Here is a 26,948-nt window from a genome sequence, read left to right as displayed (position 1 = left end):
AGCCGAGATGCTATGGATGCGATATTTAGTATTATTTTATGGTCTACAAATTAAGTTGTTGTAAGGTGAGAGGGGAGGCATATAAAAGGTTTCAGAGGGTTTTTGTTTTCCACACAGATGGTGGTGAGTGTTTGGAATGTGCTGCCAGAGGTAGTAGTGAAAGCAAGTACAATTTTGTCATTTAAGAAACATTTGGATAAGTACATGGATGGGATAGTTATGGAGGAGTACGGACCAAACACAGGCAAATGAGACTAGATTAATTGTGAAAGTGAGCTGAAAATGTGTTGCTGGAAAAGCGCAGCAGGTCAGGCAGCATCCAAGGAGCAGGAGATTCGACGTTTCGGGCATGAGCCCTTCTTCAGGAACCTGCTCCTGCTCCTTGGATGCTGCCTGACCTGCTGCGCTTTTCCAGCAACACATTTTCAGCTCTGATCTCCAGCATCTGCTGTCCTCACTTTCTCCTCCTAATTGTGAAAATGGGCTAGCATGGATAAGTTGGGCTGAAGGGCCTGTTTCCATGCTGTAAAGCTCTATGACTCCATGACTTAATCTTAAACAATGTGAAATTATTGGAAAGAGTTTGAATAATCTTACCTGAAAAAAGTGTACTGTTTGCCGTACATCCATGGGTGAATTGTTAAACTTCGATATTCTCCAAAGGGTGGGATTATGAGTGAGAAGATTAAAGCTAACAGCACAAAGTTGGCAGGAAGAAGAAACTATTAAAAGAAGAGATTTAAATTTAACTTGGTGTTGAATCAATTACAAAGCCTTATAGTCAGCAAAGTCAGTTAATGTTTCACAACAGTGAATGTTGCTGTTTTCACTTTTGAGAATCTTGGCTGTTTGTACCCACTATGATATGCAATATGAAACAAATCTTCTGGTCAGCTTTCAGAGTAAATCACAGCACTCACAGCTGTGTAAGAATCAACAACAAAAACCTGCATTTATATAATGCCTTTAACATAATCCCAAGATTATTCACAGGAGGGTTATCAATCAACATTTGACATCAAGCCACAGGAAAGTTTAGCTGTGTCAAAGGCAAATGGCATTCAATGAAGAAAAATGAGAGATGATGGATTTTTAACTTGGACAAACAATATAAAATAAGGGGCACAATACTTAAGGGGATGTAAGAGCAGATGGACCTGGGTATATATGCATATATTTCACTGAAGGCAGCAGAATTGTTAAAGAGAACTGTTAATAATGCATACAATATCTTGGGATTTATTGGTAGTGGCAACAGCAAGGAGGTTATGCTGCATTTATACAAGACACTTGTTAGTATTCAGCTGGATTATTGTGTACATTTTGGGGCACCAACACTATAGGATGGATGTGACTGCATTGGAGAGCGTGCAGAAGAGGTTTATGAGAATGACTCCAGAGATTAGATACTTGATTATGAAGATAGATTGGAGAGGTTGGATTTGTTCTCCGTGGAGAGAAGGCAACTAATGGGAGATCTCATAGAAATTTTTTAAATCGTGAGGGGTCTGGATAGAGTCGATACAGAGAAGCTCTTCTTGCTTGCAAAATGATCAAGGTTGAGAGGGACAGATTTAAAGTGATTTGCAAATGTTGTAGATGTGATGTGAGAAAAGCTTTTCCATATGATGTGTAGTTCAGGTCTGGAATGCACACCCTAGAGTGTGAGGGAGATAGCGTTAATTGAGGGATTCAAGAGGAAACCGGATGATCATGTGAATAGAAGCAATGTGCAAGGGTGAATGGAGGAGAATGGCATCAAGTTGGTGTGTTGTTGCAGATCTGATGGGCTGAATGTCCTCAGCTACTCTGTAACAGTTCTGCGATATACTGTCCCTGGAGGGGCACTGGAAGGTTGTGTAGACTATATAAAGGTGAAGAACCTGTCACCTTCCCAACTTTTCCCAGTTATGTTCAGGGTGGCTAGGGTCAAGGATGGCTTCCCACCCAGATGCAAGTGGCAGCAGCACATCAGGGGACCTGAAATGATCACAGCCATCATTTCTGGTAATGCTGAGGGGGTACTGGAGAGCTGCCAACATTTGATTCTCTGGGACATGCCATCTGAAGATACCATTCGTCCTGTGGTCAACCAGACAAATATGTGATTGACATTAAATAAGGTCACATGGGCCTGGTGCAGCTAGTGGTCAGGCCCATTAGTGCAACCATTAAATTCTACTGAGAGAGTTTCGAGTTTTTTATAACCTTTTAAAAAAAATTTGAATGAGCACTTGAAGTGTTATAACATTCGAGGCTATGGGCCTAGTGTGGGAAAACAGGGCCCGTGTAAATAGTGGTGGCATAGACTCAATGGGCCGAAGGGCCTTTTCTGTCCTATATGATTCTATGATTTAATGGGAATTCCGGATTTCTAGGGCTAAGCAACTACAGTCATGGCTGCCCAACAATCAGAGATACCCAAGAGCCTAGAGCTAAAGGGGTACATGGTGGCACATCAGCTCCAGTGAGTGTTTTCAGCAGGGGAGGGGGAAACTAGCACCCTGTAGTACAGTGTGGACAGGAATTGATGGGGAGTAAAAATGGATTGAGGTTTATATTTATTCTTAGCGACATGTGGTGCATTTGGAAGTTATTGCAGTATCCACTGGTTAAAATGAAAAGCTGACAACGCAGCTAAAGTCAAAGCAGATCAGTGTGGCCTGATGTTGTTGATTGTACCTGAGCCAAAAAATCCTTCTGACTGCGAATAGCATGGTTGAATCTCTTGATAAACAATGCCTTGAACTGTTGTTTGACCAGGTCTGAACCTTGGATCTGCCTGGAGCCTTTGCCATCATGTCCACCGGGTTGGGGGTTGTCAGTAGTGGGGCCAGGAGACTCTGCAGTTGCTGGATCTGTACCTGCTGTCACTGCTTCCCCATTTGGTTTTACCTCAGAAGCAGATGCTTTTCTTTCAGCACTTTGGCCTTTCTCTGCGGCCTGTCCATTCTGAGAAGCCTCTTTGGATGCTAAATAGATTTAAAATGTTCTCAATTATCATATTTATCAACAATACAGTGCCTTTACCTATAAAGCTTCATCTTATCATTTGATAAATTAAACAATATGAATTTGGAATGAATATGGAATGCAGAAGATCTGTCTCCATTCCTACACTATTTTCATAAATCATTGCAATGCACATTCGCTCAGTTCATTGATTTCAAATCATGTTTCCAATCTATAAATTATTTCAAACCTTTTCACAACCTCCTCCATTCTTCTGCACTTCTCTGAGCTCTCCACTCCCTGAGTCCTGGGTTACTGTGTATCCCTCACTCCCACTCTCCCCTTCATCTCCCGGTAGCCGCCATTTTAACCCAATGCATTGAACCTTCTCCCTTCTTATCCTTGACCTCTTTTCCTCTCTCCTCTCCTATTGAGCAGATTGTGAAAACATATTCGCCTGGCTCCAAACTAGTTTTCCTGGATTTTCTTCTGACAGATTTTCTTGAAATGTCAAAGTATTTGACAGATCCTAGTTATCCTTTTTGACTGTAGGTGAGGATATTACAACAAATTGCGTTTATGTGACATTCCCTAAATTTGAGGCACTTCACAGCAGTGTAGGCCACAAAAGGTGACACTGAGCTACTTAGTGACGTTAGAACAAGCCATCAAGAATTTGTATGAGTTAGGAACTACAGTAGCCTCAAGCCTGCTTTGCCGAGGTTTGTCCAAGAGATTTGATTAAAGGGCAACTCTCCAAGTAGGACAGAGACAGAGAAATGGAGGGATCGAATTCCAGGGCCCAGTTACCTGATAGCTCAGTGAAGGAAATTGGGAATGGCCAGAAATGTCACAAAGTAGGATTAGAATAAGAATTAACTTTGCTGTCACATACACTCACAGGAGTACGGTGAAAGTTTATAAAGTCGCTACTTATGACACTGTCTTAGGTACAAAAGTGCCTAGATATAGATTCTCGGAGGAATAAATGACAAAAATAAAGAAATAAAATGTCCAGAATAGTGTTGGTGGAGACAGCAGAATAAAAATGGAGAAACTTAGTCTGAAGTGTTTGGCTTCCCAAGTATTCTGCTTTTTGTCTGGTTTTTGGAAAGGTTATAACCAGAATGCTGATTGCATGAGGATATCAGATGATAATTTATTTAGGCTGTTGTTAGGAAGTGATGGTTCAGTGGACTGTGTATACACTGTCAGCCATGGACAGCCCTTGTATACAATTAAAGCTTTCAATACCTAAAATGTGGAGAAGGTGAGGACTGCAGATGCTGAAGATCAGAGTCGAAATGTGTGGTGCTGGAAAAGCACAGCCGGTCAGGGAGTATCCGAGGAGCAGGAGAGTTGACATTTTGAGTGTAAGCCCTTCGTCAGAATGAGGGGGTGGTGCCCAGGGGAGCTGAGAGATAAATGGCTGGGAGGTGGGGCTGGGGGAAAGGTAGCTAGGAATGCAATAGGGAGATGAAGCTGGGAGGTGATGGTGATAGGTTGGAGTGAAGGGTGGAGCGGATAGGTGGGAAGGAAGAGGGACAGGTAGACAGTTTAAGAGGTGGTGCCGAGTTTGAGGGTTGGGTCTGGGATAAGGTGTGGAGGGGAAATGAGGAATCTGGTAAAATTGACATTGATTCCATGTGGTTGGAGACGCCCAAAGTGGAAGATGAGGCATTCTTCTTCCAGGCGTTAGGTGGCTAGAGTATGGTGGTGGAGAAGGCCCAGGATTTGCATGTCCTTGGCAGAGTGGGAGGGAGCTGAAGTGTTTGGCCACAGGACGGTGGGGTTCTTTAGTGCGTGTGTCCCAGAGATGTTCGCTGAAACGTTCCACAAGTTGGTGTCCTGTCACCCCAGTGTAGAGGAGACCACATTGATAGCAATGGACACAGTAGATGACATGTGTGGAAGTACAGGTAAATCTCGGTCAGATGTGGAAGGATCCTTTGGGGCCTTGGATGGAGGTGAGGGGAGAGGTGTGGGTGCAGGTTTTACATCTTTTGTGTTGGCAAGGGAGGGTGCTGGAAGTGGAGGGTAGGTTGGTGGGAGGCGTGGACCTAACAAGGGAGTTGCAGAGGGAATGGTCTCTGCAGAATGCAGATAGGGGTGGGGAGGGAAATATATCCCTAGTGGTGGGGTTTGTTTGTAGGTAGCGGATGATGCAATGTATCCGGAGTTTGGTTGAATGGAAGGTGAGGGTGGGGAGAGTGGTGGTGGGTTCAAAGGCAGAGGTGTGGAATGTGGGGGAGATGCGCTGGAAGGCATTGTTGACCACATGGGAGGGGAAATTGCAGTTCTTGAAGAAGGATGCAGTATGGTGGAATTGGTCCTCTTGGGAGCAGATGTGGCGGAGGTGGAGTAATTGAGAGTAAAAGATAACATTTTTACAGGAGGCAGGGTGGGAGGAGGTGTAATCCAGATAGCTGTGGGAGTCGATGGGTTTGAAGACTACTTTTCCAGCACCATACTAAAATGTTGAAATTAATTCACACAAAATGCTCACCCTAAACCATGAGAATCGATGCCAAAACCTTGAAAGGAATGAGAATTTATTTGAAATTTGAAGCAAATGTTACTTTTTCAGGAACTATTTTAAGTTAAATTAAAACTATGGGATTCAGAATCTCAGCAGAAACTGACGTATCCAGGTGGAATAATGAAGAGAAGGCCCACAACAATATTCACTGGGATATGAAGAAAATCCAGAAAATGTTGTCTTTGAAACTGTGGTGTCTGAAATGTATATAAAATGGCAAACCAAAGCCTGAGGTATGAATCTTACATTTTTGGTTAATATCGAATTGCACTGAGTTTTGTTAAAAATCACACAACACCAGGTTATAGTCCAACAGGTTTAATTGGAAGCACACTAGCTTTCGGAACGACGCTCCTTCATCAGGTGATTGTGGAGGGCTCGATCGTAACACAGAATTTATAGCAAACATTTGCAGTGTGATGTAACTGAAATTATACATTGAAGAATTAATTGTCTGTTAAGCCTTTCATCTGTTACAATACAGTGATAGTTTCACTTTTATGTGTAAATCACAAAACCCCTTTTTTAAAAAAGTTGCATTCTCGGGTTAGCTGTTAACAATGGTGATAGCTAGACAATATGCTGAAGGTGTTAGTCCCCTGTGTTCTCTGTCTATGACCTGATGTTTAGATTGATTCCAATCTAAAAAGTGAGATAACAGAGTTTTACATAAATTCATGCAGTTTTTGAGCTCAGAGTTCTACATGAATGTATGTGGTTTTTGAGCAAAGTGCAATGTAACTCTGCAAGTACAAAAAACTTCACCACACAAAATATATGTGTGCATGTGGGTCTTTGTCTGTCTGTGTGTGTACCTGCCATGTACAAGGTGGGAGGTGATCATGGCAGGTACTCATATGACTCAGCCAACGTTGTCTATCTTATATGTTGCAGGCAAGGATGCCCTGAGGCATGGTACATTGGGGAAACCGAGCAAAGGCTACGACAACGGAAGAATGGGCACCGCACAACAATCAACAGACAGGAGGGTTCCCTCCCAGTTGGGGAACACTTCAGTGGTCCAGGACATTCAGCCTCGGACCTTCGGGTGACCATCCTCCAAGGTGGACTTCGGGACAGGCAGCAGAGGAAAGTGACCGAGCAGAGGCTGATAGCTAAGTTCGGTACCCATAGGGAGGGCCTCAGCCGGGACCTTGGGTTCATGTCACATTACAGGTGATCACCATTGCACTACACACACACATATTCCTACACACACACACACACACTCTCACATACACACGGACATAGGTACACACAGACGTGCACACAGACACCCACACACACCCTTATAGACATACACACTCCCACACATGCACCCCCTCACAGACTTAAGACATTCTGCACTCACTACACACACACACACACACACACACACAGATATTCCTACACACACACACTCTCTCATACATACGGACACAGGTACACACAGATGCGCACACAGACACCCACACACACCCTTATAGACATACACACTCCCACACATGCACCCTCTCACAGACTTAAGACACTCTGCACTCACTACACACACACACACACACACACACACACACACACACACACACTCTCACACTCACAACCCCCACCCCAGACAGACACACACACAGACAGACAAAGACCCACATGCACACATATATTTTGTGTGGTGAAGTTTTTTGTACTTGCAGAGTTACATTGCACTTTGCTCAAAAACCACATACATTCATGTAGAACTCTGAGCTCAAAAACTGCATGAATTTATGTAAAACTCTGTTATCTCACTTTTTAGATTGGAATCAATCTAAACATCAGGTCATAGACAGAGAACACAGGGGGCTAACACCTTCAACATATTGTCTAGCTATCACCATTGTTAACAGCTAACCCAAGAATGCAACTTTAAAAAAAAGGGTTTTGTGATTTACACATGAAAGAAGTGAAACTATCACTGTATTCTAACAGTTGAAAGGCTTAACAATCAATTCTTCAATGTATAATTTCAGTTACATCACACTGCAAATTTTTGCTATAAATTCTATGTTACGATTGAGCCCTCCACAATCACCTGATGAAGGAGTGACGCTCTGAAAGCTAGTGCGCTTCCAATTAAACCTGTTGGACTATAACCTGGTGTTGTGTGATTTTTAACTTTGTACACCCCAGTCCGACATTGGCATCTCCGAATCATGAGTTTTTTTAGAGTGTCTCTCGGTGCAAGGCCTGGCAAGTTTTATCTTAGCAAAGTTGCCTCGTTAATTGCCTATCCCATATGGCTTCTCTTCTGTTCAAATTCTGCCCCATCTTTCCGTATGCTGATCCTGGAACAACACAGCATTAAGTGGGTATCCACTAAGAAACAGCCACAGCACTTGCATGCAAACCATCTGAAAAGCCTGGGTAGACACTGGTATTCTGAATCTGCCCTGCTCAGCCAAAGAAAGAGTCTGAGGAGGATATGGCTCCGCAATTCTCTAATAAGCTCCATCATCAATTGGATTGTGTCTTTGCCCAGAACTTGCAGCCCCCAGTCCTGTAAGCTAAAGCACTGTGCCAACATTCTGACCCCCATCACCTTATGCCCTTAGTTTCTAAGGATAGACTCAATGATCTGTGGCACACATCCCCTTGACCAACATGACGGGATAGCGCCAGAGAAGACTTGGGCAGAAGTGGGTACTGCAGATGCTGGAGATTTGAGTCAAGATTAGAGTTGTGATGGAAAAACACAGCAGGTCAGGCAGCATCTGAGGAGCAGGAAATCGACGTTTCGGGCAAAAGCCCTTCATCCAGAAGGCCTTCATCCTGATGAACAGCTTTTGCCTGAAACGTCGATTTTTCTGCTCCTCGGATGCTGCCTGACCTGCTGTGCTTTTCCAGCACCACTCTTATCTTTACCCCAGAGAAGACATGCCCAGCCCACTGACCACGACCCGACTACAATAGCTCTGCTCCTGGACTGGCCACTACAGAGCTAATGGATTCCTCAACAAAGAACCCTCTGACTGAGAAATCACCTCCCCGACAACAGGACACCTGACTGTAGCCAATCTCCTGATCTGGTATTGGACGCTGCCCCCAACTTACAGGATCCCTTGATTGATGGGTGGTGTCATCATTTTCACTGAGGACTGCTCTCCCAACACTTTGGGATATGCAAGTGTATGCTTACTGCAGGTGCACTGTGTTAGCCACGCAAGTTGCTAGCAGATGGCGGAAGAGTGAGATAGAACAGCAGTGTGTTACATCTACAAGATGTGCAGACCCTAGACTGAGAGCTGCTCAGCAGAAAGGCAAGCTGCCTGTGGTTGTGACTGCACTAAATGGCAAGGCAAGGCTAGGCAGGGAAGCTAGGAGCATGCAGGTTGGTGAGTGAGTGCTACGACAGAAAGTGAGCTACCCTGAGCTGCAGCCTGGCCCAGTCTGAGAACAGGTTATGCAGGTCAAGTGGATTGGCCATGCTAAATTGCCCAGAATGTCCAGGGATGTGCAGGTTAGGTGGTCTAGCTATGGGAAATGCAGGGTTACAGGGATGGGGGTGGGTGAGTTTGGGTGGGATGCTCTTTGGAGGGTTGGTGTGGACTCGATGGGCTGAATGGTCTGCTTCCATACTGTAGGGATTCTATGATTTCCTTGTCAAATTTTCCCAACATGGAGCTTGTTTGGTGAATTGAGTGGGGAGATGAGTTGGGAGGTTGATTATGAATGTAGGCTGTCAACCAGCATTAATCCCTGTCAATTAGTATCTTACTGGGCACCAGTTAGAATCTCCCAAACTACTTGTGGAAATGTAAAAGATGGAGTGAGATGATCTCGACATTGAGATGGACCCTGCTCATCAAAATCTGCCACACATCTCACCACAGCCCACACCACTAGATTCCACCCAGGCGTAATAAACCCAGGGAGCTGCTTCAAATTAAATGGTGGCCATTGGAGAAAGGTTCAGTTGGAAAAAGGTTCATTTGGAATTAATATCAGAATTAAGAGGGTGGTGAGAGTAAACATGGTGGAAATGTTCAATTACTGTAATTGGAGAGATGGTTTCTTCTGGCTGGTTGAGCTATGATGACCCAAATGGTCTTCATCATCTATGTTTACTTGTGACTTAATAACAACATTGGAGCAGGCCACTCTATAATGATCATCAATAACAGAATGAAATTGACTGTGAATGTTGCTGAACCGAAGCACGTATTGTCAAAATCTTTCATCCTGCAGTTACCCGGACAAAGCCAAGAATGCTGCTTCTCAAACAGGCACGATGGACAAAACTCTTTGACAACATGGTACTTTTTCAGCAATATTCAATTTCTGCACTTCCAAATGAAAGCAGACAATTCAGTATTAAGCGGGAATGTGCTTTGTACAAAAGTATTCCTTCCCCTCTAATTATCAGTTTAGATTTTGAAATTACATTTCAACGTAATTACATTTGCAAGCTACCAATAATACTATTTTGTGATTCCATGTAAGTGTGCATCTGGCAGCCTAATAATTAAATGTAAATATAATTACGCAACTTCACATCAATGAGACATCACTGCTCCACAACCCTTTTGTTCTTCTGTTTAACTTGACTATAATTTAAAGGCATCTTCTGTACCAGACGTTCTGAAATGAATGTTTTCTGCAGGATGATGATGAGAGAGTATTCCTGTTGTGGCATGGAGTTGTAGGTAGTGATTAAAGAACAGCCACTCCCTGCCCGATGGCTCAACAAGTTTAGTCAGGGAAAAACTGAGGCAGAAACACTGGGAAAGGCTGGTGCTTGCACTGCGCTGTGTAGCTCAACTGAGTGAAAGTGATAATATCCTCAAGAGATGTTGGATTATGGAGGAGGAAAAAATAAAAAGCAGCCTCATCATTACCCAATTAACCCTTGCTGGAAGTGCCCAAGTCTGGGCATTAGTATAATGACCTTTAATGCTCAAATATTTATCACAAAGAATCAAACATGAATATTCTCCAGATTAGAGTGGGGCTGGAAAAGAACAGCAGGTCAGGCAGGATCCGAGAAGCAGGAAAATCAATGTTTTGGACAAAAGACCTTCATGAATATTGTCCACTTGAGCAAAACCATTGGATTCTTAGTCCCTTGTGAAGCTAGGTTGCATTACAAGTTTCAATAGAAGAGCAGAAGATGGATGATTGGTGGAGAATAAAGGGTGTGTCTGGTGGAACTCTTCATTGTAGTTATAGACCAGAAGTAGCCTTGACATCATTGCATCACCCCTTCAGCGACACAGTTCAGGTTGGGGTCCATACTGTGGGCTGAATTTTCTCATGGGTTCTGGAGTTCCATTGTTGGAATCCAATGGCAGTTCTGCGGCCCGCAAACAAGGGTTGTATCTACTCCTAATTGGCTACCTCCATGTTTGCCAGGCCCAATCAGAGGGCTCAATTAGGGGCAACTCTGCAGTTTCACCAGCCCCAGGTGAGGTGGGTACTGTTGAAGTGTGTGGACTTAAATAAAAATCAATCAGCGCTGAAGCTGCTGGGCTGTTTGGGAGTGGACAGGCCGGGAGTGGGACCTTTCTGTCCATGGGGCACGGAGTCTCAATCGCTGTCAGGTCACCTCCATTTGGTAGGAAGAGTAGAGGAGCTGAATATTATTTAAATGGAGAAAGATTGCAGAAAGCCACGGAACAGAGGGATTCGGGAGTCCTCATGCATGAATCACAAAAAGCTAGCATCCAATAGGGTAATAGGGAAGGCAAATGGAACGTTGGACTTTATTTCAAAGGGAACAGGGTATAAAAGGTTTTGTAAAACAATGGAAGCCATTAGTCAGACCAAAGCTAGAATAATGTGAATGGTTTTAAGCCCCTTATCTAAGGATTCAAGGCATTAGAGACAGTGCACAGAAGGTTCACTAGATTTTTTCTGGGCATTAAGGGTCTGTCTTATGAGGAGAGGTTGAGTAGATTGGGCCTGCACTTGTCAGGTTTTAGAAAAATGAAAGGTGACCTTATTGAAACATATAAGATTCTTAGGGAACTTGACAAGGTAGATACAGAAAGATTGTCTTGCCCTATGGGAGAGTCTATGATCAGAGGGCATTAACTCAGAATACAGGGTTGCACATTTAAATCAGAGATGGGGAGGGAATTCTTTTCTTAAAGGATTGTGAATCTATGGATTATTTTTTACCACAAAGGGCTGTAGAGGTTGGGTCATTCAATATATTTAAGGCTCAAATTGACAGATTTTTAATCAGTAAAGGAATCAAGGATTATGAGGGAAAACCACGAATGTGGTATTGAAGGTTATCAGATTAGCCAGGATCTCAATGAATGAAGGATCAGGTGCAATAGGCCGAATGGCCTACTGCTGTCCTATGCCTCATCAGGTGGTTTTGTCGGTGGCTGCCAAGGTGACCCGAATTAGGCCTAAACCATGTGAATTCCCTGATGAAGGGCTTTTGCCCAAAACATTGATTCTCCTGCTCCTTGGATGCTGCCCGACCAGCTGTGCTTTTGCAGCACCATACTCTCGACTCTGATTTCCGGCATCTGCAGTCCTCACTTTCTCTACGTGAATCAGCTGCCAACCTCCATAGAGTGGATACCACTGGGAAATATCCCTGGTGTTGGAAATGAGTTAAGGGGCTGGCCTGATGTAGTGCCCCACTTACAAGTCTTGGCCACAAGGCCTAGAAAATACAGCCCTGTGTATTTACAGTTTTAAATATAGACAGTTATTAAATGGACAAGAATTGTTTACCTAGTGATTTTGTAAGTTTTTAGAACTCATTCCATTGAAGTTTGAATTAGTACCCTTTACTAGTTAGATAATTGTGCCCTTCCTTCACGATACTGATGTACTGAATAAAGACTACAGCAATTTGGCAACAAATGATCCAACTGTTGGTATTTTGTCCTTTGAAGTAAACTTTGAGGGGTTTTTTAAGTTTGCAGACCAAATTCCAAAGAAGTAGAGATTAGCAGCCACATTATTAATGTGGAAGTTATTAAATTTAATGCCCCATAATTGTTCTTTTAAAATTTGGTCAGCAGTTTCAAAGGGCCTTTACTGTGGCGGTGGAATGGGAAGGTGGAAAGAATCACAGTCTTAATGGGTTTCATTACGAAGTGATTGGTTTATTTTGTAGTCGGGTCAGAGATCTGGGAACAGCAGTGTTTGTGTATGTGTTGCAATGACTTTTGAACTGGTGCCCTGGTTTCTCTCAAAGATAGTGTCAGGAATTGAGTTCAAAGGGTGAAAGCAGAAACGTCAACAATTAAAATGGGAACTTCAAAAAAAGTCAATCCGCATGCTGAATCCGGAATGCAATTCCTTATTTATGGTTTGTTTGTGACATAGCAATTGAATATGAAATTACTGTAGCTTTATAAACTTCTGTGGGGTGGGACTGACTTAATTTGCAAGACTAAGAGTGGTATCTTGTGACAGAAGAGTATATGATTAAACAAATAGACCTGAAAAAAAAATCAATGCTTGCAAATTTACAGAAATGGACTGGAAAAGGACAAAGGATATTAATATATAGAATTGTACCATAGAATGATTACAGCACAGAAAGTGGCTGTTTGGTCCATTATAAGCCCAAAGGTCAATTAGAAATGAAGTCTTCAATGAAATTGGATAGTGAAAGAAGGGGTCATCCAGGGTACATATTTTTGGACAATGGTTGTCTCATGTTCTCACCAAACATGGATGTGGAATTGTATGTCTTATTATAGAATTAAGAGACCAAAAGATTAGAATGTTCCTTTATGCTCACCATTGTTAGCATCAATGTTGACAACTGTTGCCTTGTGTTCCTCGTTAAGGCCTGCTTCTGACTTTCTTAGTAACAGACAACCTTTGCAAAGATCATGAGTAACAAAGAAAAGAACAATGATAAAAGAAGTTATTAGTAACTTGAATAAATCTTGAACTTTGGTCAAGTTTATGCATTGGGGTGCTGAAGAAGGCATCTCATGAATCCCCATGAGTTGGACTTTGAAAATCAGTTTAAAATCAGTGTAAACCACCGATAATAATGACAAGAGCAATGGGGCATTGGAACTTTGATGTATCTCCTTCACCAATGCGATGGAAGGATTATTAAAATAGCAATAGTTGCCATGGTCCCAGAGGATGGTAAGGCTGCTCTATTATTAGAGAGAGAGATGGCTAGTGTTGAGATTAAACTGACAGCTACCATAGCTCAGGTGACTTTGAGAAGGCAGGACCTTCATAGTAACCTCAACCAGTGTGGGAATTGAACCTGCACTCTTGAAGTCACCCTGCATTGCAAACTAGCCATCCTGCCCTCCTTATGCAGAAATAACTGAAAAGCAGAAATGATTAGATATACTCTAAATCCAAGGAAGAGAGCAAAGGAAGGATTGAACTAAGAAAGGGAGAAACAAAAGGTAATTGATTTTTAATGCTACAATTCCACATCTTGTAATTTGCCTGAATTAAAGAGACTCCATAGTTTACTTTTTCAACTACTGGGCCAGAGAAGTTGCTTGGCACTGCAGTAATTATTGCCATGTCACTAAAAAGCACCTACTCTGATAATTATCGGAGTTAACTTGCCGTGACGAGGTTAATGAGTAATTAATTTGCAAAACCAGCGAATTGCTTTAAGAAACAGTGAGGGTAAGGGTGAGATGCCATTGCATGAAGCAAACAGACTGCCCACATGTAACAACTAGCAAGTTCCGCTTGGCCGTCTCAATTTACTGGCTGAATTGTACAGTCAAAATGCTCTGCTATAAGTTCAGCCTGTTGTGTATAATTTCCAGGACCATTGATTAGATTACTTTACAGTGTGGAAACAGGCCCTTTGGCCCAACAAGTCCACACCGACCCGCCGAAGCGCAACCCACCCATACCCCTAACCTAACACTACGGGCAATTTAGCATGGCCAATTCACCTGACCCACACATCTTTGGACTGTGGGAGGAAACCGGAGCACCCGGAGGAAACCCACACAGACACGGGGAGAATGTGCAAACTCCACACAGTCAGTCACCTGAGTCAGGGAATTGAACCCGGGTCTCTGGTGCTGTGAGGCAGCAGTGCTAACCACTGTGCCACCGTGCCGCCCACAACTGATTACAACTGATTCAAAGCAATGTATTCAACTGTAGATGTCAGTTAAATTTAGCATTCTGTAATCACCTGGGAAACAATTAACATCATAGAACATTATCAAAAGCAAAACCATAAATGTGCCCCTGACTATTTCTTTTGCAACACGTATGAATTCTCTAAATACCTGTAGCTTTGGGAACATGCAGACCCTTCAGCTTGTTAATCAGAATCTTATTAACAATGAAAAAGGATGGAAAGTTCTACCTGTTTAAATTGTAAGATTGTATCTCAAAGACTTGGCTATATTGAATAATTGGAAGGTCTTGTGGCACAGTGAGTTATGTCCCTGTCAAAAACTCTAGATGCAACTCTCACTCCAGGATTTGCTGGTCAATGAGGGTGTGTTTGTAACAAAGCCAAACAGGCTGGGTTTCAACTCGTAAATCCTTCCAACATAATTGGATGATAAGCAAAGATCAGCCATATGATGGAAATCTACCATCACTAGCTCCAGGCTACAATGGAGAAAGTTCGGACTGCAGATGCTGGAGATCAGAGCTGAAAATGTGTTGCTGGAAAAGCACAGCAGATCAGGCAGCATCCAAGGAACAGGAGAATCGACGTTTCTGGCATGAGCCCTTCTTCAGGAATGACCAGGCTAAGATAAAAGGCAGGGAGGAGAAACTTGGGGGAGGGGCGTTGGAAATGCGATAGGTGGAAGGAGGTAAAGGTGAGGGTGATAGGCTGGAGTGGGGGTGGGGGCAGAGAGGTCAGGAAGAAGATTGCAGGTTAGGAAGGTGGTGCTGAGTTCAAGGGTTGGGACTGAGACAAGGTGGAGGGAGAGGAAATGAGGAAACTGGAGAAATCTGAGTTCATCCCTTGTGGTTGGAGGGTTCCTAGGTGGAAGATGAGGCGTTCTTCCTCCAGCCGTCGTGTTGCTATTGTCTGGCGATGGAGGAGTCCAAGGACCTGCATGTCCTTGGTGGGAGTAGGAGGGGAGTTGAAGTGTTGAGCCACGGGGTGGTTGGGTTGGTTGGTTCGGATATCCCAGAGATGTTCTCTGAAACGTTCCACAAGTAGGCGGCCTGTCTCCCCAATATAGAGGAGGCCACATCGGGTGCAACGGATGCAGTAAATGATGTGTGTGGAGGTGCAGGTGAATTTATGGCGGATATGGAAGGATCCCTTGGAGCCTTGGAGGGAAGTAAGGGGGGAGGTGTGGGCGCAGGTTTTGCATTTCTTGCGGTTGCAGGGGAAGGTGCCTGGAATGGAGGTTGGGTTGGTGGGGGGTGTGGACCTGACGAGGGAGTCACGGAGGGAGTGGTCTTTTTGGAACACTGATAGGGGAGGGGAGGGAAATATATCCCTGGTGGTGGGGTCTGTTTGGAGGTGGCGGAAATGGCGACGGATGATACAATGTATATGGAGGTTGGTGGGGTGGTAGGTGAGGACCAGTGGGGTTCTGTCCTGGTAGCGATTGGAGGGGCGGGGCTCAAGGGCAGAGGAGCGGGAAGTGGAGGAGATGTGGTGGAGAGCATCGTCGATCACGTCTGGGGGGAATTTGCGGTCTTTGAAGAAGGGGGCCATCTGGGTGGTACGGTATTGGAACTGGTCCTCCTGGGAGCAGATGCGGCGGAGACGAAGGAGTTGGGAATATGGAATGGCGTTTTTACAGGGGGCAGGGTGGGAGGAGGTGTAGTCTAGGTAGCTGTGGGAGTCAGTCGGTTTATAGTCCGTGTTGATTCGGTCGTCCAAGAGAGAAATGGAGAGGTCTAGGAAGGGGAGGGAGGAGTCTGAGATGGTCCAGGTAAATTTGAGGTCGGGGTGAAAGGTGTTGGTAAAGTGGATGAACTGTTCAACCTCCTCGTGGGAGCACGAGGCAGCGCTGATACAGTCATCGATGTAGTGGAGGAAAAGGTGGGGGGTGGTGCCAGTGTAGCTGCGGAAGATGGATCCCACCCCCATGCTGAACCCCACCCCGCCCCGATCTCCATCCCCGCCCGATTCCTGCCCCCACGCTGATCCCTGTTCACACGCCTAACCCCATCCCATTCCCGCCCCCACATCTAACCCCGTCCCCACTCCCAGCTCAGCCCCACACCAGGTCCTAGCTCCCAGCCTTGCCGTGTTTTCACCATCCCTCCAGAACTACTCCTCTCTGAGGATGAAAGATCAGTCCTTTGCAGAGGCCTCACCTTCATTCCCCATGGTCTCGGATTAACGAGTTCAACAGGCGGCGAAACATCGAACAATTCTTCCGCTGCCTTCGCCTCCGTGCCTACTTCTTCAACCAGGATTCTCACCCACCCTCTGACGCCCCCTTCTCCTGCCTCCAACACACCCCATCTACCTGGACACCCCGTGCTGGCCTCTTACCTGCCCTCGATCTCTTCATAGCCAACTGCCACCACGACATTAACCGCCTTTACCTCTCCACCCCTCTCACCCACTCCAACCTCTCACCCTCGGAACATGCAGCCCTCCACTCCCTCCGTTCCAACGCCAACCTCACTATCAAATCGGCAGACAAGGGAGGTGTGGTAGTAGTTTGGCACACCGGCCTTTACACCGCTGAGGCTAAACGCCAGCTCGCGGACACCTCCTCCTACTGCCCCCTTGACCATGACCCCACTTCCCACCACCAAACCATCATCTCCCAGACCATCCATAACCTCATCACCTCAGGGGATCTCCCATCCACCGCCTCCAACCTCATAGTCCCACAATCCCGCACCGCCCGTTTCTACCTCCTGCCCAAAATCCACAAACCTGACTGCCCCGGCCGACCCATTGTCTCAGCCTGCTCCTGCCCCACCAAACTCATCTCTGCATACCTCGACACGGTCCTGTCCCCCTTAGTCCAAGAACACCCCACCTACGTTCGGGACACCACCCATGCCCTCCACCTCCTCCATGATTTTCGCTTCCCCGGTCCCCAATGCCTTATCTTCACCATGGTCCTCCAGTCCCTGTACACTTCCATCCCCCATCACGAAGGACTCAAAGACCTCCGCTTCTTCCAAACCCGCCGTACCAACCACTACCCTTCCACTGACACCCTCCTTCGACTGACTGAACTGGTCCTCACTCTGGATTAGTGGTGCTGGAAGAGCACAGCAGTTCAGGCAGCATCCAACAAGCAGCGAAATCGACGTTTCGGGCAAAAGCCCTTCATCAGGGTCCTCACTCTGAACAACTTCTCTTTCCAATCCTCCCGTTTTCTCCAAACCAAAGGAGTAGCCATGGGCACCCGCATGGGCCCAGCTATGCCTGCCTCTTCGTAGGATATGTGGAACAATCCATCTTCCGCAGCTACACTGGCACCACCCCCCACCTTTTCCTCCGCTACATCGATGACTGTATCGGCGCTACCTCGTGTTCCCACGAGGAGGTTGAACAGTTCATCCACTTTACTAACACCTTCCACCCCGACCTCAAATTTAACTGGACCGTCTCAGACTCCTCCCTCCCCTTCCTAGACCTCTCCATTTCTATGTCGGGCGACCGAATCAACATGTACATTTACTATAAACCGACTGACTCCCACAGCTACCTAGACTACACCTTCTCCCACCCTGCCCCCTGTAAAAATGCCATCCCATATTCCCAATTCCTTAGTCTCTGCCGCATCTGCTCCCAGGAGGACCAGTTCCAATATCGTACAACCCAGATGGCCTCCTTCTTCAAAGATTGCAATTTCCCCCCAGATGTGATCGACGATGCTCTCCACCGCATCTCCTCCACTTCCTGCTCCTCCGCCCTTGAGCCTCGCCCCTCCAATCGCCAGCAGGACAGAACCCCACTGGTCCTCACCTACCACCCCACCAACCTCCAGATACATTGTATCATCCGTCGCCATTTCCGACACCTCCAAACGGACCCCACCACCAGGGATATATTTCCCTCCCCTCCCCTATCAGCGTTCCGAAAAGACCACTCCCTCCGTGACTCCCTCGTCAGGTCCACACCCCCCACCAACCCAACCTCCACTCCCGGCACCTTCCCCTGCAACCGAAAGAAATGCAAAACTTGCACCCCCACCTCCCCCCTTACTTCTCTCCAAGGCCCCAAGGGATACTTCCATATTCGCCACAAATTCACCTGCACCTCCACACACATCATTTCTGCATCCGTTGCACCCGATGTGGCCTCCTCTATATTGGGGAGACAGGCCACCTACTTGTGGAACGTTTCAGAGAACACCTCTGGGACACCCGGACCAACCAACCCAACCACCCCGTGGCTCAACACTTCAACTCCCCCTCCCACTCCACCAAGGACATGCAGGTCCTTGGACTCCTCCATCGCCAGACAATAGCAACACGACAGCTGGAGGAAGAACGCCTCATCCTCCGCCTAGGAACCCTCCAACAGCAAGGAATGATCTCCGATTTCTCCAGTTTCCTCATTTCCCTCCCCCCACCTGTCTCAGTCCCAACCCTTGAACTCAGCACCACCTTCCTAACCTGCAATCTTCTTCCTGACCTCTCCGCCCCCACCCCCACTCTGGCCTATCACCCTCACCTTGACCTCCTTCCACCTATCGCATTTCCAACGCCCCTCCCCCAAGTCCCTCCTCCCTGCCTTTTACCTTAGCCTGCTGGACACACCTTCCTCATTCCTGAAGAAGGGCTCATGCCCGAAATGTCGATTCTCCTGCTCCTTGGATGCTGCCTGACCTGCTGCGCTTTTCCAGCAACACATTTTCAGCCCAGGCTACAATGGTCAAGTAAAAATGGATGTTTCCACATTGATTCAGATGCCTTTGGGCGATTGTTGTTGGCTCCATTGTTTTGCTGGAAATGGATTCAGGACCTGTCTCCTTCTTCTCCCTGTGATGGAGATTGCAGTGTCTTGGATTGGACTTGCCTTCAGGCATAGGTCTCAAGAGAATTGTATATATCTGTAAATTTGTGCCTCACTGTCAAAGGACCATACAGTCACTATAATCACAGTAAGGTATTGGAACTGACCTGCTCTCACCTTGGAGTAAGAAGTAATGAGTTCAAGCCACATTCCAGGGGCTTGAGCACAATTTTGGCCGATGGTTTGATAGAATGCCGAGGGAATGCTGCGTGGTCAGAGGTACATCATTTCACGTTAAACATTAAATCCAGACTGTTTACTCTCTCATGTGGACATAAGGGACTTCATGGTTCTACTTGAAAAATAGCATGGAAGGTCCTGGCTGGCATTTATTTACCAGGAAAACAGCTAACTTGTTCATATATTTCCTTGATATTTGTTTGGCCTTTCTGGATTGTGTTTCCTATTTAACAACAATGATTACTCTTCAAAACGTTTATAGTCGTGAAGCACTTAGGATGTCCTGAGCAGTATTATTTCTGATAACTTTTTAAGGTTTGCGTGTAACTTTTCTTTAAAGGGAAGTGTGTGGAGCCTTTAAATGTTGTTGCGTCAACATGTACAGGTGGTGATGAACAGAGTTGACTTGCATGTGGCTGCAGAATAACATTTGAGATTCTGCACAGTTGCACCTTAGAAGGAACACTGGTCCTGAGGTTGAGAAAGCTGCTATATAAATGCAAGTTTGTTCACTACTTGTCAGTACATCAATTTTACCCCAACATGTTCTACATGAATCGTGGGTTTCTGAATTGTCGGAATTGCTTGTTTACCTGCTCCAGGCACAGGATCTTCAGTGGCCTTTAGAAATATCTAAAAATGAGCAAAGAACAGAATTGAATTACAGGTAGTTGTCCATCTCAGCTCTTTCACACAAGAATATATTTTTTGCAGACGCTCAATAAAGGGAACATACTCGTCAGCAATTTCATGGTGAGGTATGAAGATAAGCGCCTGGCAAGGTTAGACATTAGGTGCCTAGTTATTGTGGATCCTCAATATTAAGGTCATTGCAGAATAAATGGTTAACTCAGAGGCGAACTACTGAGCATGCACACAGGACGTCATGAAGATGTCATAGATACATGACAATCTGAGAGAGCAACGGCAGCTCAGACCACGTGTGAGGGTTGAATGTATATATTTTTTATTCATTCACAGGATAAGGGCATCGCTGACCAAGCCAGCATTCATTGTTCATCCCTAATTGCCCAGAGGGCAGATAAGAGTCAACCGTGTTGCTGTGGATCTGGAGTCAAATGTAAGCAATTCCAGGTAAGGATGGCAGTTTCCTTCCCTAAAGGACCTTAGTGAACCAGATGGATTTTTCCAACAATTAACAATGGACTCATGGTCAACATTAGACTCTTAATTCCAGATGTTTATTGAATTCAAATACCACCATCTGCCATGACAGGATTTGAACACGAGTCCTCAGAACATTACCTGGGTCTCTGGATTAACAGTCCAGCAACAGTACCACTAGACCATTGCCTCCTCTGTAGATAGTTAATATTGTATGTTCACTTTGGAATGATCTCTTTCTCTAGTCAAATCTCTTACGTAGAGTACAGCATCTTTTAAAACACAATCTGCAAAAACTCTGGTGAGTGACTGGGCGAACGTCCATAGAAATTCAAGTCTTAATTTAAGAGACCTCACTTTAACCATTGCTTGCTGTTCGAAAAGCAATGATGTCCACGTGCATGTAACATTCAATTTGTCATTTATGAGAGCATGTGACTCTAGGAAACTTTGCATACAGGTATAAAGGATTCACAAAAGAAGGGAAACCAAGTATGTCTTCATTTGAAAAGATGATTTTTGGTTTATCAATGAAGTTGGAGGTACTTTGAGTGTAGATGCCATTGTAGGTAACTGCGCTGGTGGTTTACAGAAAGCACTGCTTAAAATTCTCATCAGAAGCAGTGAGCCCTGCTGGGTCTGCAGCTTGAATCAAGTCAGCGATAAAGACAGATGAAACAGGGTCCTAGTGGGGAACAGTCCATTGAGAGGCTCAGGTCATTACATTGGGGTGACCCTTTCTGCTATGTCATGACACACCCCATTAACACCCAAGCCAGCAAGCACTCTTACTCCTAGTAACAGTTAATACTGTTTCAGAATTTGACCTTGGAATACCTGCACAGTACTGATTGTGCCAACATAGAATTCCTTTCTCCACTTCATACCATGGACAATAATCAATTTACTGTTACCAAGATAACTTCCTTGTTAAAACCATCCAGAAGGTGATTGCACAAGGACCATGCAATATGTTTGTAGACTAATAGTCACACACTAGTTAGAATTCTACAAATCCCAGTCGAGACAGTCCAGGATGCCATGGCAGCTGTGCCTGTACCCTACCTGCTGCCACAATCTGTTTGCCCTTGTGTCCACTCAGTCACTTAATTGGCCAATTAATGGCCTGAAAGTTAACAATCTTGTTGTCGAGATGGTTGGAGGGGTATGGTTCAAGTACCCCTGTACAATGCCGATTTCCCCAATCCCCAGCAATCTTACCAAAGCCCTGACATGTCGGACACTATCCGTTTGCCCCCCAGCTCCTTTGCCAATGCCTGCCAGTCTGATGCCCGACTGGGTTAGTGGCTTCTCTTAGAGTCAGAGAGTCATAGAGCTGTACAGCACGGAAACACACCCATCGGTTCATTTCGTCCATGTTGACCAGAAATCCCAAATTAATCTAGTTCCTTTTGACCCATATTCCTCTCAACCCTTTCTATTCATATACTTATCCAGATGCCTTGTAAATGTTGTCATTATACCAGTTCCATACATGCACCACCTTCTGTGTGAAAAAGTTGCCCCTTGTTTGAGAACTGTCTGCAGTTCCAGCCAAGACCAGCACTCCTGGTTGCACTGTTGATCAACCATTTCGAACTCCCACCTCGAGCCAATAATGCTGACTGTTGCAAATGAAGAGCCAGTTAAGGAGAGGCTGACTCGGAGCCACAGGCTTCATGTAAAATTCTGGCAAATATGACATGGCGTCTCTGCAAACAACACACTGAATGGGCGAATACATTGCTTGACTGTCATGGTTTACAACTTCAAATGAAAACTGCCAAAGAATATAAAAAGATCAGCTCCTTATGATAAATAATAAGCAGTCTTACCTCCTCCAGTGAAGTGTCAGATACCCCAAAGCTGCTGAGGCCTAAATCCTGAAGAGTCTCCTCAATTTCGCGGAAGAGGCTAGCGTAGGCCCTATGTTTGAAATCTTTATTGGGCAGCAGGTAATAAAGCTCTTGACCAACATTTTCCAACAACTTGGCGTCGGGAACATGATGTTTGATGAGATTTGTCAATGCATCTACATCACCTGTATGTGGGAGTACCAACAAAGACTACAGTGAACGGCCATTCATTACAAGTTTACTACAGTCTTTATACATAAAAGGCAATCAATTCCGATTATTAATTCAAATTTAAAGCACATCAGTGTCTCATATAGTTAGCTACTTGGGTATAACACATAATGCCTACAGCAAGGATCATAATACATGAACTGTAACAGTAATATATAAATGGTATCAGCTACAGCTCAGTAAACCCTCTCAGTCCTGAATCAGAAAGATCAGAGTTCTAGTCCAACTCCAGGGCTTCAGCACAAAAATCCAGGTTGGCACTCCAGTACAGTACTGGGGGAGTTCTGCACTGTCAGAGGAGTTGCCTTTTAGATGAGATGGTAAAATTGCCAACCCTTCTGCCATCAGTGAAATAAATACTTCCAAATCCACCACCACATGGAAGGACAAGGGCAACATATACATGGGAACACTGCCACCTGAAAGTTCCTGTCCAAGCAACTCACCATACATTGGAAATATATCACTGTTTCTTCAGTGTCACGGGGCAAAATTCGGGAATTCCCTTCCTAATAGCTCAGTGGGGCTGTCTTCACAGCTCATGAACTACAGTAATTCAAGAAGGCAGCTTACCACCACATCCTCAAGGACTGCTAGGGATGGACAATAAATGCTGATCCAGCCAGTGACACCCACGTCCCGTGAGTGAATAAATAAAAAAAAGGCTGAGAAGTGATTTTAAAAAAATCTCATTCTTACTAAATGATAAACATGCTCAGTTAAAATTTCATAATTATTACAATTTTAGCACATATATTTATTCTTTCTTCATGTACAGGACATTGGTTAGGCCACTATTGGAATATTGCGTGCAATTCTGGTCTCCTTCCTATCAGAAAGATGTTATGAAACATGAAAGGTTCAGAATAGATTTACAAGGATCCTGTCAGGGTTGGAGGATCTGAGCTACAGGGAGAGGCTGAACAGGCTGAGGCTGGTTTCCTTGTAGTGTCGGAGGCTGAGGGGTGACCTTATAGAGGTTTACAAAATTATGAGGGGCATGGATAGGATAAATAGATAAAGTCTTTTCCCAGGGGAGTCCTAAACTAGAGGGCATAGGTTTAAGGTGAGAGGGGAAAGATATAAAAGAGACCTAAGGAGCAACGTTTTCACACAGAGGGTGGTACATGTATGGAATGAGATGCCAGAGGAAGTGGTGGAGGCTGGTACAATTGTAACATTTAAATAGAATCTGGATGGGTATATGAATAGGAAGGGTTTGGAGGGATATGGTCCGGGTGCTGGCAGGTGGGACTAGATTGGGTTGGGATATCTGGTCGGCATGGACGGGTTGGACCGAAGGGCCTGTTTCTATGCTTTACATCTCTATGACTCTATGACTTGAAGGTTCACCAAGCAACACTTTACTAATGTGAACTCCCGCAGAATCAGAACCTCATAGAAACTGTTGAGCTGCATTTGCCAAATCAAGCATGCTTCCTGTTGGCTGACCCTGTGGGTCTAACCTATTGAACATTGTCAAACAACCTTTCTTCCCATCAACACTGAACAGAAAGCTTGTGATGAGGGTTAGGAAATAACAAGGGTGAAGGTGGGAAAGATTTGAATCAATGATGTAACAGAAATGCCATTGCATGCTTGCATAATGACTTGACCAGTGCCATCTCTTGGGGGTCAAGGAAATAGAAATACTTCAAACTTTTTAGTGTTAACCAGCAGTTTGGGCTTGTCCAGTTTTAGGTTGAGAGCAGATGAGATGAGTTGAGATGCTGAGCAATGAGACTCAAAATAAGCCCAAAGTTCAGCCCAAACACAGACAGGTAGGAAAGATTGGACGAACTTTCTTATGGTCGAACAGTACTTGAGCAACACTGATAAAAGCAAGGCAGAAAATGCAAACCTCACCGTCTAATTCCTCTTCTGGAAGGGTTTCATCAATAGGACAACAGTTGGAGCAGGAGCAGCTACAGCCTGTTCCACAGGTACATGTTGGCTGTGATAGGTTTGTGAGTAAAAGAAAAGCAGAGATCAGATGAAATACTAACCGCCACAAATAGCAAATAAAAAGCAATCTAACTACATGGGTTCTAACTGGCAGAAGGATTTGACTTGGACAGGAGAGATCCTTTGATCTTTTTTTAAAATTCTGCTTCTGACCCCATTTCCCTCAAGCTGTATTGTTTCTGCGGAAGTGCTTCCTTTGAGTAGATGTTTTGTGTAATTTCCTGCTTCATTCATGCGATGCGGTTTAAAGCAACACTGCTCATGCAACAAATAGGTAGTGGGCGATGATAATACAGTCCATACAGACAGTTGTAGCTGCTATGACAACATCTACTTTTTTTTATATAAAAGTTGTATTCTGGAGCTATAGATTCTTACCATCATGTGGCTGACCAGGATACTTTCTCACTCTTACCACCTACAATTGTGGCATATAGTTGCAGGGTTGGTTCTCAACTTGCTTCGCACATTACTAACAGACTTTCTTGGATTTGCTCACCAGCTCCTGGAGTGCGGTTTGAACCCAGAGTGTTTGGCTCAAAGGCAGGGACAATATTCACCATTCTACAAGAGTTGATGGATAGTGCATGCCTTGCTTATGCTGACTAGCCAGAAAAACTCAATTCTGTGGCATGTACATTAAAGATGAAGGTAGGTTTTCAATAGTTTGTTCACAAATAAAGCCTTTGGTCTGATTTTACAACCCAAGAACCTTTCAGGCGCTTTCTACGCAGATACAGAGGATGTTATTCCTCATGTGTATACACAGTAAGATGCAGATGCATTAATACTACCATAGCATTTTGTTTCCTTTGTTTTGCCTTCTTCATCCTGCGAACTAGGGTCAGATAGAAACCAGAACCAAAACAATTCTTCAGGAACAAAGAGGATCCACAACACTGCAGCTTTCCCTGAGAGATGATTGCGATCCGGTCACCAAGAAGATCTGCTTCATCCATATGGTGAGTGGAGAGAATGATGGTTCTTCCTAAGTGGGAGAACATGGAATCTTATTAGATTACTATTAATAGTCAATGCCGTCCACTAGAGGGAGCCTTCAGCCAATGTTTTGTTGAACAAGAATCAATTTTGATAAAGTTTTATCTGTAACGCCACACTAGTTCTCTCTTGGAATGAATTACACGTTTTGCTTGATAATCTCAAAGCCAAAATAAATTCCTGTAACCCAATACTTGAGACCTTTCAAGCTGAGGAAGATTTGAGAAAGGTGAAATGTCTATCAGGCTGCAAGTGCAACACATTTACTGGATTTAGCTCTTCCAAAACGTTGGGCTGTCATTATCTTGTAGGATAGAAAGTATTTAATCACTCATTGTTTACTGGCGTAGGTACATGTACATGTTGCCAAACGTAAAGGTGGGTTGGAAGATCTGGTATCAGCATGTTCTGCCCCGAGGTTCTTTGGCTATGATTTGGTTTCAAACGTCCTTGCACATTAAGTTACTAATCATTACTGAGAAATCTGTGTTCTAGCTGAGAGATTACATGGCCCCTGACACTGCATGCATATTTCAGCCCAAGATTGGTATGCAAAGCAGCAGCAAGCTGTGGAAGAAAAACCCTCAGGATTTCTCTCAACCTGGAAGACATAATGTTGGCAATGCAAGTATCTCCTCTCTGGAAGGGAAGGGTTTTTTCACCGACCTTTCTGTGATCAGGGATCACAGAAGAATACTCCGCTACACTCCTACCAACCTCCCCCCATCCCCAGCAAAGGTTGCCTTATTAAGAGCAAACCTCAGCCAACACAATATATGCATGAAGGCTTCAGGTCAGACCTATCTGGCTCACATAGGTTTAACTATCAACCATGTTGTATTCTTAGCTCTGTGCAAAGTGAACATTAACCTGGAACCCTCCTTGGATGACATCACAGTACAGTTCAATGAAGGAGGTGACACTTGCGAAACATTATGTTCTAGCCCTTGTTTTGTTCACTTATTGAGTCTCATTCCAGAATGCACTCAGACCTACAGGAGAATCTTAATTCTTTTTGTTTTTTTTTATACTGCTGGACTGCAAGAGGTGACTAGCACACAGTTAAATTGAAAAACATTTGCTGGAACATTGAGGTTCTTAAAAAAAACAATCTTCAAAAACTGTTGTCATACTCAGTGAAGCTAGTGACCCAAGCTGGAGTAAAACTTCAGAATCAATATTTTGAAATTTCTCTCAGGATCAT

General features: G+C 44.6%; 1 protein-coding gene across 3 annotated transcripts in view; it reads right to left on the bottom strand.

Annotated features, from left to right (window-relative positions):
- Positions 1-26,948, bottom strand: part of abca4b (ATP-binding cassette, sub-family A (ABC1), member 4b) — a 147,573-nt gene that overhangs the window by 33,835 nt on the left and 86,790 nt on the right. For 2 of the 3 annotated variants that reach the window (XM_072574615.1, XM_072574616.1), the window contains exons 24-30: positions 25,540-25,733; positions 24,647-24,734; positions 22,529-22,734; positions 20,162-20,201; positions 13,215-13,295; positions 2,683-2,972; positions 598-722 (exon numbers count right to left, since the gene is read on the bottom strand). In XM_072574615.1, the coding sequence (XP_072430716.1) occupies positions 598-722; positions 2,683-2,972; positions 13,215-13,295; positions 20,162-20,201; positions 22,529-22,734; positions 24,647-24,734; positions 25,540-25,733 (1,024 nt within the window). The remainder of the gene's footprint in view (positions 1-597; positions 723-2,682; positions 2,973-13,214; positions 13,296-20,161; positions 20,202-22,528; positions 22,735-24,646; positions 24,735-25,539; positions 25,734-26,948) is intronic. The other variant, XM_072574617.1, reaches the window with a different exon arrangement.

The sequence above is a fragment of the Chiloscyllium punctatum genome, chromosome 7 (assembly GCF_047496795.1).
Source record: "Chiloscyllium punctatum isolate Juve2018m chromosome 7, sChiPun1.3, whole genome shotgun sequence".
NCBI lineage: Eukaryota > Metazoa > Chordata > Chondrichthyes > Orectolobiformes > Hemiscylliidae > Chiloscyllium > Chiloscyllium punctatum.
The sequence above is the reverse complement of the archived record's forward strand: the minus strand, read 5'-3'. Positions and strand labels throughout refer to the sequence as shown.